Raw genomic sequence first — 19,153 nt, 5'->3', positions numbered from 1 at the left:
CAAATGAAGATATTTTTTATGAAATCTGAGAGCTTCTGTTCTTCCATAGAAAGTCATTTAACACTTTTAGGCCCAGAAAGGAAATAAAGACATTGTTAAAATAGTCCGTGTGACTCCAGTTGTTGGAGTCCAGTTGACTCCATACCTTTTGTATTCGTATATTTTGAGATGAACAAAGGTCTTTTGAACAAAGGGTAAACAAACCCTTTAAAATCAGTATCTAACACCTCATAAACACACAAATAGACAGACAGACAGACAGATGCAAGTATTAAAAACAACCATGATCGATGCTAAGTGGTTAGACGAGGCAGGTTGTCATTTACACCAGACATATAACATGCATCTTAGCTAGAGAAGTTGACAGCTTGTTTTGTCTCAATAGCTGAATATATTATATGAGTAGGTGAGTCTTCACTGTTTTAGGATTAATCAGAGTGCATTAGTTTAGAAAGTCCAGTTTAAATTGCAATTGTAATACAATTATGAACTATTATGAGCTGTTCTCTCTGTGAATATATAGTAAAGTGTGATTTATTCCTGTGATCAAAGCTGAATTTATCATCATTACTCCAGTCTTCAGTGTCACATGATCCTTCAATAATCATTCTAATATGAGGATTTGATGCTCAAGACACATTTATGATTATTATCAATGTTGAAAACATCAATTTAAGGCATCCATGTTAATGCCAGGTGTAAATGAGAGAGAATGAGAATGATAAACAGACAGAGACTCTTGACTGTTTATTTAGTCTTGGTTCATTCGCGTTAACACACACACAGGCACCAGTAGTTCAGGACACTGGGCAGACAAGCTTTAATCAGTTTATTGCACACGGCCAACATCCCTGAGAGAGCCAGGATGCTGTCGCCCATTTGTGCAAATGGGGTCGATGGCTACCTGCGTCTGAGGGGAACATGTAGGAGTTTGCTCCGGTAGGGGAAGGGAGGGGGGAATCCTGGGACAGGAAGCTGAACGGGGAGGGTTGAGGAATCAGGCCGTACGAGCAGTAGTGCTGCCGGGGAATACGGGGAATTATGGAGTCTTTCAGCCCCATTGAACCTTGGGAGTGTGAGGGGAGGTGATAATACAACAAAAACACATCAACAATCAAGCGTGACATCCAGGGCTGATGGTTAACACAAGATGAATGGAGATGAAACACAAAAGACAAATGGATATGGAAATTAAAGGAACACTTCACCCAAAAAGAGCAGTATGAATATTCATCAAGATTTTTAAAAATACAGGTTTGGAACAGGGTTATTATCGTTAACTAAAACCATAAAAAAAAAAAAAAAAACATACATTACTTAACTGAAATAAAGTCAAATATATAAAAACGTAAACGTTATTTCAGGAAAACATTTGTAGTTTAAATTGATTAACTAAAATAATTAAAACTGAAATAAAATGAATAAAAACATAATAATATATATAGATATATAATATACAGACAAAAAAATTGTAAAACATGAAGAAAAAAGGCTAATTAATATAGAAAATATAAAAATAATTTATTACTAATAGTAAAATAACAATGAACAACTGAGTTAGAGTAAACAATGACAAAATTTTTTGCATTTTAGGGTAACTATCCCTTTAAATGCAAACCTCCAGTTTTGGAGGGCTGAAAACAGACGTTTATGAGCGCATTTACGATGGCATGTTTTGATTGTGTTCTGCGTCTATTTCCTGCACAAAAGTGCTACAACAGATAAACATGTCAGCTGTGTGGACACTAGCTCTGGATTAACAATATTAATTTCTCCATTTTAATCGGGAATGATAGGGTTTCGTAAACACGAATGAACCTTCACTTAAAGGTGCAGTGTGTAGTATTTATGAGGATCTATTGACAGAAATGTTATATACATAATTATTTTTTTAGTGGTGTATAAAGACCTTATAAAGACCATAGGGCTGGGCGATATGGCCCAAAAATATTATCACAATATAATTTTCCATATCAGTCGATATCTATAATTAGCTAAATAAATGTAAAAGCTTTTTAAAGTTTAAATGCATATTTTTGCTCCTGAGTGAAAGATGTAAAAAACAGACTACAGTTAACTGTGGTTTTAAACTCTCCTTTATAGTCAAAACATGACAGACACTTCCCAAACAGGGGAAAAATTTATCAAAACTGAAGTAGATTTATTTATTACTAATAAAGCAATATTGATAGAGTAGAGTATTATTAATATAAATCAATTATATATAAAATAAATATCTATAGTAAAATCTAGAACTGAAATGATATAACATTTGGCTCTGTTGACTGCAAATGCAACGTCAAAGTGCCTTAAAGATAATGTTTGTCAATAAACAAAAATATAATAAATAAAAGAAAAATCTTAACTGTGGTCAGCATTTTAGCCTATACGTGAACTGATATTAGGCTGATGTAAATATACCGCTGTGTTGGGCTCAATGCTATATGGAAGAACTTCGAAGAAGCAAGATCATTTAATAATTATATTACTGTGTGCTGAACCTATGATAAGCAGTGCACGTCGTTTTATGTTGGACTGCAAATAGCCAAAATATCTCCAAACCACTGAAGTTGAGTGAACTTTCTTTCTTTTCTCCTTCGAGCTGGTCATGAGCGCTGAGTTTTCTTCAGACCATTGCAACTAAATTTTTTATTTCACCAACAAAATGGAGAAGAAACAATTCTGTTACTAAAAAGTTGATGTGCGATTTATACAGCTCAGTTTTAGCTATTTGAGTGTTGACTATTAAATAAATACGTTTGAATAATTACTTGATTATTAATTTATTATTTATTTTCAGTTTTCGGTCAAGTGCATCCTGAATTTTCATTTCGGTGCATCCTCAAATAACCCCAGCAAACCCTTCCACCTGTAAAGCATCTCACCTGCGATGCTTTTGCGTTTCTGCTGTAGAGCGTGATGTGGCGATGTGGGGACGTGCACATAGCTGCTGGATTTCTGAGGGTCCTGATTGGCCGTGGTCTTGATGAAATCAATGGCTGCCTGGATCACGCGGAACTGCAGGGCCTGGGCCATTTCTGAAAGACCAAATTACAACAGAATATTTCCTATTACATTCAAATGTCACATGGTATCACGGTCATAGAAAAGTGCTAGCTTTCTTTACCCTGTGTGCGCCGGACTTTGCTGGTTTGCATGTAGCCCAACAGGGTGATCAGGTCTTCAATGATGCGGAAGTACTGAGACCCCGAGGAGCTGCAGGAGTGGATGGTGACGGCCACCAGCAGCTGCTGAATGTCACACACCACCAGCCTGTAGTCATTCGGAGGAATCCTACAGAGCCAACGACATCAAGAAAGAGTTCACTTAGTAGTTTTATTTAAGTATTTTTAATTGTGTTCTTATTTTAAATCAACATTTCTTTGATTTATTTACGTACATTATTAAAAATATATATTTATTGACAAAATGTATATAATATATATATATATATATATATATATATATATATATATATATATATATATATATATATATATATATATATATATATATATATATATATACACACAATTTTTATATATATATTATATACATGTTGTCAATAAATATTTTTAATTTCATCTATATATTTTATGCATATATATATATATATATATATATATATATATATTAGAAGTTTTATAATAATATCTTTATAAGAGATTTCTGTTATTTTAAGAATCAAAAAACACAACAAAAAACAAAAAAACAAAAAAAGGACCTACAAATTATTATTTAATTTTTTTCTTCCAGAAATTGTTTTTTAGAAATGTACTGTTAAAGATGAAACATGGGAGAAAAATTGTGATTCCTTAAAAAATAAACCATTGATAACTGTATTATTAGTACTACAACTTTAAGAAGTACATTCTACTGTACAATAGTAGTGCATTTCTCTCAAAATTAAGTTAAACCAAACTTTTATTTTGGCGGGTTGTAGAGAAGAGCTTTGAGTTTGTTTGTGTGTGTGTGTGTGTGTGTGTGTGTGTGTGTGTGTGTGTGTGTGTGTGTGTGTGTGTCTGACCATAGTGTTCCAAATTAAATGCTTGTGTGACTCTGGAGATGAAGCTCATTCGATCATGTTCTCCGCATAAGATGCTCATGTATGCTGGCACATTTTCCAAGTACCATATTTTCCAGACTATAAGTCACACTTTTTTTCATAGTTTGGCTGGTCCTGCGACTTATTGTCAGGTGCGACTTATATATCAAATTTAATTCATACTGACTGACAAGAATAAACATACAGCTGCGTGAGGGCGCTTTATGCTGCTCCTGTAGCCTACCCCTGAAAAAATTTACTGAAAACAGAAAAAAACTGTTAACTGAAATATTAACTTAAAGACAACAACTGAGAAAGTCTGAACACAAACAAAATGCCCCCCATAAAGAAAATCCTATTCTGCAAATTACAAACTGACTTTTTAATGACAAAATTACAAAAAATAAGCAGCCGTGAACGATTCACACAGCGTTCGTCTCCCAGAAGAGCGTTCAATCTGTGGACTCGTTCCTCCAGCTCTGGCCATCTTGCTTTCAGTCCGTGATTAGCTTTCTTTGTTTTCTTCATTACAGTTAAAGTAACCTCTGCTTTTCCCCAGTCCCTCACAAGTTTCTCCCTCACTTCAAACTTTCTTTCTGCTGCTCGATTATGCACAGCTAGCACTCCTGCTCGCCACGCTGCTTCTGCCCTAATGCGAATTATAGTCCAGTGCGACTTATATATGTTTTTTTTCTTTTCATGACGCATTTTTTGACTGATGCAACTTATGCTCGGGAGCGACTTATAGTCCGGAAAATACAGTACTTTCCCCAACACTAAGATGTCCTCTGACTGAGGCCCATTACCCGTTCTCCAGGCCGTTGAGGGTGGACAGCGTGTTGAAGAGCACGTAGAGTAAGCCGTGGTCCAGCAGGATGTCGGCCAGCTTCGGGCAGGCGTTGAGGAGCTGCAGCAGCAGACACAGGCCGTTGTGGACCAGCGAGTTCTCGAACAGAGAGTTCTCCAGCAGACCCAGCACAGGGATGATGCAGCGCTTCCTGAACGGGGAGATGTTCTCCATATCCTCCAGATCCAGACTGACACAACAGGGAATAATGGTTATTGACAAGTCAATCAATCAATCAATCAATCAATCAACTTTAGTTATATAACGCTTTTACAATGACGATTGTTTTAAAGCAGCTTCACAAGTGTGCTGTTGTGTTTCCTGCCACATATTCCTTGCAAAAAAAAACTAAATTATAAATAATTATCTATAATATTTTTAGCATTAATATACTATTATAGTATTTATTAATATTTATTTAATATTTTTAATTTCTTTTAATTTTTGTATTTTTTTTAATTTGTTTATTACTTTTTATTTGTTGTAATTTTATCCATTTTAGTACTTCATCTTAAACTCATTTTTTCAGTTAGTTGTCTAAGCGTTTCTAATTTCCAATTAGAGTAAGTTTTTTTAAATTTAAATTTATGTTTATTGTATTTCTTTAAATATAGACGTTATTTTAAATTACTTTAGTTTTAGTTAATGGCAACATTGTGAAAATGAAAAATGCTCAATTTTAATAATAATATATAATATAGATTTATAATATTTGTTTTAATAAAACAAAAATGACTTAAATTTTCAGTTAAATAAATAAAACATGTATAGCCAATTCATGGCAACGAACTGAATAAAAATAAGTTTAAGTTTTTAAAAATATTATTGCATTCAATTATATTCAATATTTATTTTATTTCTTTAAATGTAAATTTAAATATATATATATATATTTTAAAGTTAATAACAACATACACATATATATATATATATATATATATACAATAAAACTATTTTAATAATAATATATCATATATATTATAATATTATATATAGTTTTATAATAATATTTAGAAGAAAAATCATAAAATGTTTAATTTTCAGAAATAAATAAATAAATAAATAAACAAACAAACAAACAAATATGTATAGCCAATAAATTCTCAATTCACCCTCCATTGGCATGAGTGGCAGAAAGCTAATTTTATACTCTGGAGCCAAGTTTCCAAATATGCTTAATGAGCCCACACACTGCTCCTATCAGGCTATCACCACTCATGTGGTCAGTTGTAGATGGTTCACACACTTACTCTTCCTCAAGCCCCACCGGTCGGCTGAACAGCATCTCCAGGAAGCACTCCAGCAGGCCCTGGGACCCCTGGTGCAGGTACAGCTGATTGGCCAGCAGGGAGAACCCATGGTTCTTCAGGAACTTCTCCTTCTGCTCTTTCTGAGCACGGCTGAAGTAGGCGTCCAGAAGCTACATTAACAAACAGGCATGTTTGTGTATCCATGCATTATGAGATAAAACTGGTGAATCAACTATTTTCACATCAGCTTAAATAAACAAGTCACAGCAGCAGATGAGATAAACACAGCTCAGTAGAGAGAGAGATAGTAAAATTCAACGTTTACTGTCCTACAAAAAAATCGTATATTTTCATGATTTGTCTGGACAGCAACGAACACAGAGGGCCCTATTTTAAGGATCTGAGCTCATGGTGCAGATGCACTTAGGGTGTGTCTGAATCAACTTTTGCTAGTTTAACGACAGAAAAACAATCGGCGTACCAGGCACATGGTCCTCTTAATGAGTCATGGGTGTGTTTTGGGCATAACGTGCAATAAACCAATCAGAGTCTCATCTCCCTTGAGCACCTCCTATAATAGGCTGATATAACTAATGATTATTAACAATTCTTCTGAACACACCTGGTTTTTCAGACTAGACGCCCATGGGTGAACAGATGCGCCAGTGCATTTAATATTTAAACAACGTGGAGCTGGATGTAAAAAAATAAGAACTGCGTTAGGCTAAAACTAGCAAAAAACACTCGCGTTGCGCCTGGCGCCACATTGCACCAGATATATGGATAGGGCCCAGAATCTACTCCACAAACAACATTTTCTACTCAAAATTCAAGACAAATACATGGAAACCGTGCCAGACCTCATCATAAACTGTATGAAATATGAAAAAAGTTAACAAAATGTTGATAGGAATGCTATTTAAATATATTGGCAGTATCTAATGTAGGTGCCTATTTTCAAAAATCTACACATTTCCCTATTTTGTCACCATTAATTAGCTTCTGAGACTCACAAAATCAATTTCTAAATGGATTCCAGAAAGGTTTGTGATTAAGAACCCCAAAATTAAACATAATGTGAATTAATAATAATGCTTATGTTTTTTTATTCAATAATTAATACATTTTCAAGTTAGGAAGAGGGAGAGTTTAACCAACTTTTCAATTATTTTGTAATGTTTATGTGATACCATGTTTATTGATTCAGTCTGAAAGATATTTTCTGCTTTAATAAGCATAAATTAAGTCAAAGCTTTACTCATTTGTGTGGATACGGCACATGGGAATCTAATTGTTGGCCAAACTATTTAATACCTTGAAATGTCCTGCAGTGTGATCTAAATACACTTTACACAACATTATTAATTATAAGTACTGTGCATGTAGTTTTAATGAGCTCATTTAAGCTGAGCGACTGTGGAGTATTTGTGTTATTTAAAAATTCACTTGTAATGCCTTTGAAATTAACTAGTAAAGGTGAAATGGTGATTAAAAGTGTTAAAAACTGGCATGTTCACTTGTCAACTATTCAAAGATCGGACCTTCATGACGCCCTGCTGTATGAGAGGAGAGGAGTGGTTGACCAGGACGAGAAGAGCCTCCGGCTGGATCAGTTTGTCCATCACCTCCTCCAAAAGGATGTCCGGCAGCAGAAGCAGAACTCCTCTCAGCAGATCGTACAGACCGCAGCAGATCAGAACCAGACAGTCTTCTGCACTGGACCTGAACCAATCAGAAAACACATATCTGAAACGTCAGATCCACGGCTGTGACTTAGAGCCAGTTAACCAAAAGCAGTATTAGTCACAAAAACAATGGGTGCGTTTACATGCACACCAGTAAGCTGATAACTCACAAATATCAGCTTATAGAAATAAGCAGTTTTCCCCGTTTACATGCAAACCAGTAAACTTGGCTTTCCTGTAGCTCAACCAGTAGAGCGTGGTGCTAGCAATGCCAAGGTCATGGGTTCGATTCCCAGGGAAAGCAAGAATTGACAATAATGTAAAAATGTGTACCTTGAATGCAATGTAAGTCGCTTTGGATAAAAGCGTCTGCCAAATGCATAAATGTAAATGTAAATGTAAATGTAAACTGACAATGCAAGTAAACCACATTACATGACTTTATTAATAAACCGGATTATTTCCTTTTAGTGATGTCAAAAATAATAATGTTTTATCTGACTTGAGTATTCCCAATGTTACATAAGTTGTGATGTTAAATAAAGCGTGCACCGTGTCAGCGGGAGATTTACGGATCGTATTATCCCTCATGTAGTTACAAATGCAGCGTTTTGACTGAACCTCTTCTACTTCTGCTGCATGAGATGAGAACACATTTTTATAATTTTCTGGGTCTTAAAAGAGTCTGCGTTTGTGATATACATGTCCTTATTTCATGCAAAACGCTAGCTTGTTCTGTCTGAGTGCATTTAAAGTTTGTGTTTTTGTCACCTATCCCCCATGTGCACTTCAATAAGCCGACAGAAAGCAGGTTAATGCATTTACATGCCTCGCAAAATCAGGGTAAGAGGCAAAAAACTACCTGTCCCGACCGGTTTATGCTTACGCCGTTTATGACCGTACTCCGATAAAAGAAAACGCGTTACTGCGTTTACATGACCATGATCATTGTCGGCTTATTAGGCATAATCGGCTTCAGAACGTGCATGTAAACGCACCCAATGTTACCAGAATAGAAAATGACCTATACCGTGATACAAGACATTGGTCATACTGATAAACAAAAAGGAAATCCATATTTGATAGGCAAAGACAAATGGCAAAGACACTAAAGACAGCTCATCTGTAATCCAAAGGATCTCGGAGTTAAACATTAACATTTAACAAGCTGAAGTGATTACAGATGGGATATGCGTTTGGCACAGCTATGACAAAGACGGGAGGCAATTACCCAGAAACTGTTGACAGAAGAAGCACATTAAAGAGATTGCAACTTATAAATGAAGGCTAATATTACATATACAACCCTTACGAAACAAAAATATATTGCAGTATATTGGAAAATATCATCCAATACATTAGGCAATATATTCACATATATTGAAAGCGGCAATCATTTGTATATTTTGCAATATATTACATGAATATATAATATATTTTATAATACCATCAATATATTATTCCCTATAATTACAATATATTAAAATATATTTCAAGTAATATATTGGTAAATATATTTTCCTTTCGTAAGGGAAAACTCACTGGCATAAATTAGCATAATTAAAGAGCACTATTCATTGCGTGTAATTAAAAAAAGCGGTCCCTGGATACATTACACACCTCTAGAAGAACTCAACATATCACACAAAACATTTGAAAATAAAGCTAAGCACACTACCATTTCTAGAGATACCAGAATATAAAAAGGCATTTATATACAGAAAGGTATACTTGTTGAAAACTATTTGCAGTTTAATCAGGGTTTTAAGCATGACCATTAAAATTGTATGCATTTGGAAGATGCTTTTATCCGAAGTTACACATCTATTCCTGAGATTAATGTTAAACGTTGGTGTTGTTTGCACCATGCTCTACTGTTTGAGTTACAGAAATACATACATAAGAAATGCCTATAAATGCCTTTAAATGACCGACCATGATTTAAGGTATCTGTTATAAATCATATTAATGAGGGAATTAAAGGGTTAGTTCATCCAAAAATGAAAATTATCCCATGATTTACCCTCCCTCAAGGTGTATATGACATTCATCTTTCAGACAAATATAATAGCAGTTATATAAAACATTTCCTGGCTCTTCCAAGATCAAGATCAAGAATTTTATTTGACACATACACAGTTATATACAGAATACAACCGGCAGTGAAATGTAAACAGGTCCGCTCCATGGACAGCAAATAACAATTAACAAAAAACACAATAAATTATAAAATAGGCTTTATAATGGCAGTGACTGTTGGGTCGCTTGCTTTAAATGGCTCTGGGGGTTAATAAAGGCCTTCTTAAGTGAAGTGGTGCGTTTGTGTAAGAAAAATATCTGAAAAATAAAATTGTATAGACTAAAGCCCTAATCAGACGGGATTAGATTAACATGGGGACGTCGGGGTAAAGTCATTTTACCTCAGGACATCTGTAATATTAATGGTCAATTCGCACAGGATTAAGACATCTCAGTAAAACTAGCAGAAGTGGGAGGAGTAACTCGCTTTACACACCACGGTAACCTCCGTGTCGTCATGTGCGTATGACGTTGCTGTTATCACGTGAGCAAACACACGAGTGCCAGTCTGAACTCCGTCTACAATATAATTTTTGTTTTAATAAACAGTTAGATCCAGTCTAACGATTCTGATTGGATTGTGTTGGTAATAGACACTTTCCTAGAGTTAAAATAAGTGCTTTTGATCTTTTTGTTTTAAATGATATGTGGAAAATAGAGTTGTCCCTCCACCTACAACGCAACCGAATGCTTCAAGCGCCTCAAAGCTTGCAAAATGCGTTTTTTAAAAAACTTTTAAAAAGGAAATGATGGAATTTTACCTCACATTTTTACAGAGGGTCTATTCGAACGGGATTAGTATTACCCCAGGTCATTTTTCCGGACCTTTTTACAGAAGGTAAAAGTCTTGGTAATCTTTACTGACATTGTCCGTAATGACTATCGAGATGGCACATTTGGACGCGACTAAAATCACAGAGAACCTCTGGTAATAAATACTTTACCCCCACGTCCCCATGTTAATCTAATCCAGTCCGAATAAGGCTTAAAATAACTAGCTTCCGGAAGTCAGAGGTACGCGAGTCGCTCACGCTCAAAGAGTAAACTTGACCACTGAACCCTTGATGTATGCGTATTGACGAACGGAAGCTAGTTATTTTAGTCTATAAAGATTTAAATATGGATATTTTTCTAACACAAATGCACCACTTCACTAGGGCCCCTTTTATTAACCCCCGGAGCCATGTGGGGCATTTATATGTGTATTTGAAATTATCAAAAAATTGTGTGGTGGGTTGAGCTGTGCATTACAAATCTCATCACACTCTCGTCACAAATGACACATATATGCTCATATATGTCATAAAACGATTTACCGCATGTTTAAATTGAAAAGTTATAACTGGATCTTCCAGTGAAAACAACAGACTTCTCTGCTGACATATACAGAACTTTTTCAATCATTTATTCTCTTAAACCCCATCCCTGGGAGCTTGTGTGTCTTAACATCCAATCAACAACTGATGCATAGAACCAAGTCCAGCTCTACTCAGATCTGTCGCTGATCTACTTCTGTTTTATCGTGTTTACAATGCTGGCCCCAATTTTTGCCCTTTGCATGCAGATGATATTGTTTGAAAAAAACACTAAAGTAATACCTGTCATTACTGGAGTCCGCCTTGCTGTGTCGGTCATAACCAGGTGAGTATGTGTAGCTTTCCCAGTCGTCCGGGGGGGCGGCGCGGTCAGTCACGGTGGGCCAGCGTGCGATAGTCAGAGAGCCGTTCTGTGCGGGAAAGGCCAAACCCAGACTGGCCAGGTTACTGTGGCTCCTCTGGAAGGACTGGATGCCCTTCAGGCTGTCGGGTCGGCGTGGCGCTTCCTCGCTGGTCCAATCGAAATGCTCCTCAGACTCCACCGGGCTGCCGGCTGGCCCGTCGTGCTCTTCCTCTACACTGATGGAGGGCGTGCGGTTTCCCATGACACCGCTCTCCTCATCAACGCCCACAGTCGGAGAATCGCAGATGGTCTTCGCGGACTCGCAGCTGCTGAGGAGCGGCTCGTCTCCGCCCCGCTTTAGGGTCTCCGTGCTGCCCAGGGCCTGCTGGGTACTTAGGGATGCCCCTTCATCAGGCTCGGTGGTCTCTGTCACACTCCCATGAGTCCGATGGGGCGTCAGGGCTGGAGAAGAGTGTGGAGAAGGGCCTGTGCTAGGAGGCCGCAGAGCCCGATCGTCATCTCCATGCTCGGGTGAGGAAGTGTGACGTCCTGTGGGACAAAAAAAACCCCATATCCTTTAGGAAGAACTCTGTCTTTATATACAACCAATAACAAGTTTCACATTTGTGTTTTTTACAGCATTAGTACCTTACAACTTCCTCTTCATTCACATGATTGTTTAAATCATCGCAAAATGTAACTATATTTTAAGGAATAAATGATATATCGGCCGATATATGTTCATTGTTCAAGAAAATTTGTCTGATATAAAGCTGATAAATAATGTATTATTTCCTTCAGCTGAGACACTTTAGATGTTCAACATGATGGTTTTGCATGAAATATGATTGGAATCATACAGTTAATGAAACATGAGCAGCGCAAGTCTTTATTTTGGCTACTTAAAGTTATAATGAGAACATAATTGTGTGATTGGGCTTTTAAGGTGAGACTTTTGTTTTTGTAATCAGGCTCTCAAAAATAACATACAAATTTGGATTTAGATTTAATGGCAAATATATCGGTTATTGGCTTTGAACTATAAAGAATTATCGGTTATCGGCATCGGCCAAAATGTTATCGCATCGCTCTATTTTAAATTCCCCTGCATATATAGAGTACACTCATGTAAAGCAACTGCTTGATGTTTATATTGTTGCAAAATAAAACTATATTTATTTTATACATACAGTGTACTATAATATATAGCAAATCGAAACTGCTGGATTATTTATATCATTGTAAAAATGTAACTATATTATCACACAGCTAAGTAGCATTTTCAACTTTTGTGCACAAACATACAGTACATCTGCCTAAAGCAATATACAGTATAATAACAAATCTCAACTGCTTGATTGTTTATATTGATGCAAAATATAACTATTACACAGATGGTAGTAATCAGTTCCAAAATAAAAGTTTGTGTTTACATAATGTGTTTTTACTGTGTATATGTATAAAAATTATGTAAACACAAACTTTTATTTTGGATGTGATTAATTGATTTGACAGATAGTATAGCCAACTTTTTCTGCACACTCATGCGCATAGCAAATCTCAACTGCATGATTGCTTGTATCATCATAAATTATTAACTATAATATCATCCAGCTCTAATCTGCTAGATGCAAATATAAGGCATGAAGAAATTAAGATTAAAAAAATTATGATAAGCCTAATCAATAACATCATCTGTAAAGTTGCTTTGAAAGTGCAATACAAATAAATGTGACAAATGCAGGTTTGTGCGCTCACTGATTTTGTATTTCTCAAAGGTCATGTGCTTATAAGACGCAGCAGTTCCACACAGCCAGACATGGACATTTTCTGTGAATTATGCTTGTGAAGTGCAACAAAATGAGTGAGTGTGAATATTTTTCAGATTTTGACCTTCTCATGAATAACTGCATTATCATCAGCGAACGGACAGGAGTTAATGATTATAAGTCAGCTGCTTTAATGTGGCTGGAGGTGGCACTGACCTCTGGGCTTGGGGGAAGTGGGCGGCAGTGATGCGGTCCCATCAGTGGGCATTTCGATGAAGACGGTGGGAGAAAGTGAAAGCACAGAGCTGCAGGCTGATTTGCCTCCACTGCTGGAGTGGCGCAGGTACATCATGGACTGAACCTTCTCCTGGTACAGCTTACCATCTGATGCCACAAGAGAACATGCATGAGCTCAAATCAACCCTCTTCAATCCAAATAAATGTTCATTCGGTGTGACTAAATAATATCTATCATTAGCCATTGGATAATGAATTCTTAGATTTTACTAGCCAGTGTGTGTTAGAGGTTAAGAATAAGTTTAGCATAGATATATTTCCACTCGCTGAACACTCTGAAGGAGCGCGTGAGAGTATTTTTTAGCTCATCTGACGATGTGAAGAAGGCGCTTTTAAAGCATTTCTCACAAACAAACAAACAAACAAACAAACACATGCGTGTGTGCAGCGAGAGCGAGCGCGTGTGCACGCGAGAGAGAGAGAGAGAGAGAGAGAGAGAGAGAGAGAAGAGAGAGAGAGAGAGAGAGAGAGAGAGAGAGAGAGAGAGAGAGAGAGAGAGAGAGAGAGAGAGAGAGAGAGAGAGAGAGAGAGAGAGATTCAGCTGTTAAGAACAAGCTGAAGATATGCCGTTTTTTTCCGGTAGTGGGTGTAACTAATGTGCAAACAGCATTCTCATTGGCTGGCGTTTCCTTTTCCTGTCCCCGTTTTAATTTCAGCAAATCAGTTCGAGCGAATGCTGTCAACGTGATTAATATTCATGAACCCATCAGCTCATCAATTCAACTTAAATCTCAGTTATTATATTACTATATTATCTATTTATTTACAGAAACAGAAGCAATATTTTAAGCACCACCACCAGTCCAATGTTCAGTTAAATGACAAATATGCATTCATACATTCATACAACAGCTTTAGTTCTAATAATTACTGAAGTTATAACATTAAACAGTGCTTGATTATTATATCATAACATAGTTTAATGCTTGATTGACTGATGTTAAGAGTGTATGTGTACTTTTTTTTATATAGAAAAAGTGTATGTTCAGATATTTAAAAAGCTGTGCCATTTTACACAGATATTGATAAATTTGGTTATAAATTGATAGATTGATAAATTTGGTTATATAAAAACGAGTATAATATAATAAAGTATATTACTCTGGCAACTAAACAAAAAAATGTACTAGCCAATGGCCATTCTATTGCCAAGGTGTGCGTAGAGGGTTGCAAATGTTCTAGTTTACTACCGTTTCTACACTGGAAGAGCAACATCTCTTAATGATTACTGATATGAGTAAGCTGTAAGGCTGCTAGACTACAGTTAGACTACAATTATAAAAAGAGTTCCTTTAATAAGTGACTCTATCAGATACTGGTTTTCAAAATGTTTGCTTACCGATGTGCAGCGAGAAGTAGAAGCTGGTGGGCGTGTGGCACACGTAAGTGTTGGTGGGGGGGTGAACGGCCAGCAGGAAATTATAGACCAGCCGCAGCAGGTCCAGGTCTGGAGGCGACCCCAAAACCTCCTGGATGATTTTGATAAACGAGAGGCAGACCTCCTGCGGGATGGATGTCAGGTGCTCATCCCGATGCTCCTATGACAAAAATAATGAGGATGAGGTTACAAAACGACCCACATACTGAAATATGATTTCATGTATCAATTGCATACTGAATAGCAATTGGTTGTTTCTTTAATGCTATTTCATTATAGGTTGATTTTAATGATGCACCAAAAATGTAAGTGTGCAATGTATGTGCGAGTGTGTATGCGTGAGTGTGTGTGCGTGCAAGGCTGCATGTGTTTGTGAGGCTGCATGCATGTGTGTGTGTGCGAGACTGCATGTGTTTGTGAGGCTGCATGCATGTGTGTGTGTGTGCGAGGCTGCATGTGTTTGCGTATAAGTGTGTGTGCACGTGTGTTCGTGTGTGCGTATTTGTAACTTAAGTACACTACTTGACAGTTTCATGTGCTGGAGTACTAGTGTTTGTTAGTTGTTAGGAGCAAATAAAATAAAAAGGGAGTTCATATATCTGACTGCTTGTATTCAATGACAAAAATGTAGGCACATGCTGTAATACTGAAAATTGAGGATACAACGCATCATGATATTGAATCGTTGAAATGATAATCATATCAAACTGAATCATAAGAACATTGACGATTCACACCCCTACATTTCAGTAGGTCATACGGTTTATTTCAACACACCTCTGATGCTAAATAATGTTTATTTCATGCTATAACTAGTAGCAAACAAGAAGAGATGATTGTTCTCTCACCACGTTAAAGAGCGTTTTATTGTTTGAATTTCATTATGAAATTGAGCGAATTTGAAAGATGAGACTTTATCAAAAGTAACAAAGCTTGTTGCGATTTTTGGATGGTATGCGCACCGAAATGGAAAAATAATTTCCGAACGATCAGAAAGCCATCAGAAAGCAAGCCTCATGACCAAATTTCAAAGACACTACAAACACTTGACCTTCATTAACCTTGCGTGTCTGTCCGTGTTGTAAACCTCTCACCTGAAGCACCTGGCAGGCGAGCAGGAAGCGATGAACCACCTGGGCCTTTAGAAGCTGTCGAATGTTGAACATCTGCTGAGGATGACGCACTCGGATGAGGATCTCTAAAGCGGCCAACAGCGTCTCCCACACGCCACACTATCAGACACACACACACATACAGCCATTATAATTAGCTCTATATAAAAACAGCCAAACTCTTTGGTATGTTCTCATTTAGAGGTAAGTGTGAACCTGAGCTTTGGCCCATATCTTCCAGTCCAGCAGTATTTCAGAAAGCAGTTTGAGATCTTGCACCACCACAGTGGATTCAGCATCCAGATGAAACTGTCCGTCTTCTCCAATGGTCAGGATTGACCCACTACAGCACCCGTCCAACAATGTCTATCACACAACATGCATACAGACATTTGCAAAATGAAAATCCAGGGATACTCTGGTGCATTTCAGAGGAAACCAAGAATATACTGAGAGAGGGACGGTCAGTCTGCATTAACAGTGAAAACCAGCAGGGTGCGCTGTTCAGCACGAGAGTAATGTGGCACTGCTGTGAGTTTATATATTGATGAGGCAGGCGATATAAAGTGCAGCAGGGATGATGTAATTTTAGACCAAAACATGAAAGATTCTTGATTAAACACCTCAAGAAATGTTCCTGTTTTATTCTACAAGTAATACATTGTGATTTTTTTTTTCTCCAGCTTTTACTTGTCTTGAAAAAGGCAAAAAAGTGACTAAATGGGACTGCAGAGGTTTTCGGGGATATTAAACGTCAAGTAGACTCGCTAGTTGCTTTCACAGCCTCATTAGCCGCTTTTCCACCGTCGGGCCAGTGTGAGCCAGGGCTTTCAACAGGCCAAGCTGGGCTAATATCCTCAGACCTCTAGACCGAGCCCAAAACCACACCGTCGGGCCAGAAGCCTGGCTAATCTTTTAAGAGCTCTATAATTAAACTACCTTGATATTTTTCAGGCTTTTATTATATTTAATATGAGCTTGATATGTTATGTCTTTTTCAATTAGAGGAACCCTTATTTTTTAACTAACAGTCATCTTTAGTAAACATTAATTTTATATGAACAGCAATTTAATTATGAAAATATTGTGATCCCCAGCACTAATTGATCATTATATATAGAGAGAGAGATGTTTTTTTTTTTTTACTCATTATTTATCTGATGCACTAAAACTCACCTTCAGAATGTGGTATCCCACAATGCATTTGTTCTTGATGAGAACCTGGTGAATCATGGAATAACCATGGTAACACTCCATCTCAAGGGTACGGTGCTGATTGTTTTTAACCAGAGACAGAATAAGCTGCAGCGCCAGCGCTTGAGTTTTCTCACAATCACTCAACTCCACCACCTAACAGTACAAGAACCAATGAGAACAGAGGGAGAAACAGAGGCAACATAAACACAATGTGATTCATTCAGATGTTCCTGGTGCGGAAATCACGTCATATAAATAAAGTGATGTGTGGGTCACAGTGTTAAAACACAGAACAGAGGAACCCTGAGCAAACAAGATGATTATTAGTTATGCCTGCTCCAAACTAAACTAGATCCATCTGTATTCTTTAATTAATATCAGTTATTTGGCATCATTCCATGATTGAGCATCTGTTGCGATTTTAATTAGCACTGCTCCTCAGTTATTTTTATTTTGGTCTCATTCAGCATGGTTCAGCCATCGGGAGCTGTTGATCAACATTAAAATGTTCTTACTCAATAAGGGGATTAAGGCCACATATTTGCAGAGATTTTGCAATTATATATTTGCGAAATCTCTGTAGATATATGGTGTTTATTCCCTAATTGTGATGAAGAATGTTTTAATGTTGATCAACAACTATAAAATCGCAATGCATTGCAAATACGTCTGAAGGAAAATGTGAAGGAACGTCCTGGACCATTCATGTCGACCAAAAATAAAATTTTGCCCTCTGATTGAAAGAAACAGCGGATTATCAGATTACCAGCAAAAAATGTGCATTGGAATATGAAGGAAACACTGACGATACCTTCACTATAAACTTAAAATTCAGCCTCTCAGAGCAACAGCAAACAGTTATCAGAGATTTTGTGAATCGACACAAAGATCTGGTCAAAATACCTAATCAGTGTGTGTGTGCAGTAAACAGAAGAGCAGTGACATAAGAACTCATTCCAATCGTTCCTGGTCTCTACTAGTGACAAATATGCAAACAAACACGCACCCGTGCAAACAGGAAGACAAAAGAGCCGGTGCCACCGATCTTGTGCAGGGCGCTGTGCAGCCCGAGAGCTTTGCAGGGCATCATAGTCTTGAGAAAAGAAGGCTCTTGGATGGAGCTCTGGACCTCTTTGGCACTGAAGGGCCGCTGGGAAACCAACGCTGACTTGGCCTGGCCCTTCAGACGGATCACTGGCTCATATATGGTGTACAGAGACGGCGTGCTGGGGGCGTAAACTACAGCCAAACTCTCCTGTGAGAAAACAAAACACACACGTTGAGATAAAAGCAGATCTTTACATTTCAACTTTTCTGAAGAAGAATGGATTCACTTCATGGAGAAGAGCACCTATGCCATTCGCTTCAGACCATGTGCTCAGATTAAATGTATGTTTTTCGTTTGATTTTGAGGTGATATATTACTTAGACATATGGTTGAAAGCATTCATTAGAATAATGTAATGAATAAATGTAACCCCGACTGAGTCTGGTTTCTCCCAAGGTTTATTTTTGTCCATCATGGCCTGATGGAGTTTTGGTTCCTCCACTGTCGCCTTCGGCTTGGCTTGCTCAGTTGGGGACACTAAAATTATGATCTAGTTATTCAACTAAATATACAAATAAAAAATGTATTAAATAGGTCTTATTTAATTCTATAAACTATAATACTGATCTGCCAACATTGTCGCTATATGATAAATTAAAATAAGCTGATAGCATCACTGTTTTTTCTCCAGAAAGTGTACAGCCAAATCAAATATTGTTGCAATATTGTCCCGTTTAACACTTGTGAAGCTGCTTTGAAACAATCGGCAATGTAAAAGCGCTATATA

General features: G+C 37.1%; 1 protein-coding gene across 4 annotated transcripts in view; it reads right to left on the bottom strand.

Annotated features, from left to right (window-relative positions):
• lyst (lysosomal trafficking regulator) overlaps positions 1–19,153 on the bottom strand; it is a 133,127-nt gene that overhangs the window by 42,726 nt on the left and 71,248 nt on the right. For 3 of the 4 annotated variants that reach the window (XM_067422034.1, XM_067422037.1, XM_067422036.1), the window contains 13 exons: positions 18,325–18,573; positions 17,298–17,471; positions 16,338–16,487; positions 16,104–16,241; positions 14,971–15,169; positions 13,551–13,718; positions 11,505–12,114; positions 7,684–7,864; positions 6,143–6,312; positions 4,852–5,082; positions 3,128–3,294; positions 2,886–3,038; positions 905–1,066 (listed from right to left, as the gene is read on the bottom strand). In XM_067422034.1, coding sequence (XP_067278135.1) covers positions 905–1,066; positions 2,886–3,038; positions 3,128–3,294; positions 4,852–5,082; positions 6,143–6,312; positions 7,684–7,864; positions 11,505–12,114; positions 13,551–13,718; positions 14,971–15,169; positions 16,104–16,241; positions 16,338–16,487; positions 17,298–17,471; positions 18,325–18,573 — 2,752 coding nt within the window. The remainder of the gene's footprint in view (positions 1–904; positions 1,067–2,885; positions 3,039–3,127; positions 3,295–4,851; positions 5,083–6,142; positions 6,313–7,683; positions 7,865–11,504; positions 12,115–13,550; positions 13,719–14,970; positions 15,170–16,103; positions 16,242–16,337; positions 16,488–17,297; positions 17,472–18,324; positions 18,574–19,153) is intronic. The other variant, XM_067422035.1, reaches the window with a different exon arrangement.

The sequence above is a fragment of the Pseudorasbora parva genome, chromosome 17 (assembly GCF_024679245.1).
Source record: "Pseudorasbora parva isolate DD20220531a chromosome 17, ASM2467924v1, whole genome shotgun sequence".
NCBI lineage: Eukaryota > Metazoa > Chordata > Actinopteri > Cypriniformes > Gobionidae > Pseudorasbora > Pseudorasbora parva.
Note: the sequence above shows the minus strand (reverse complement) of the source record. Positions and strands in the feature narration are given on the sequence as shown.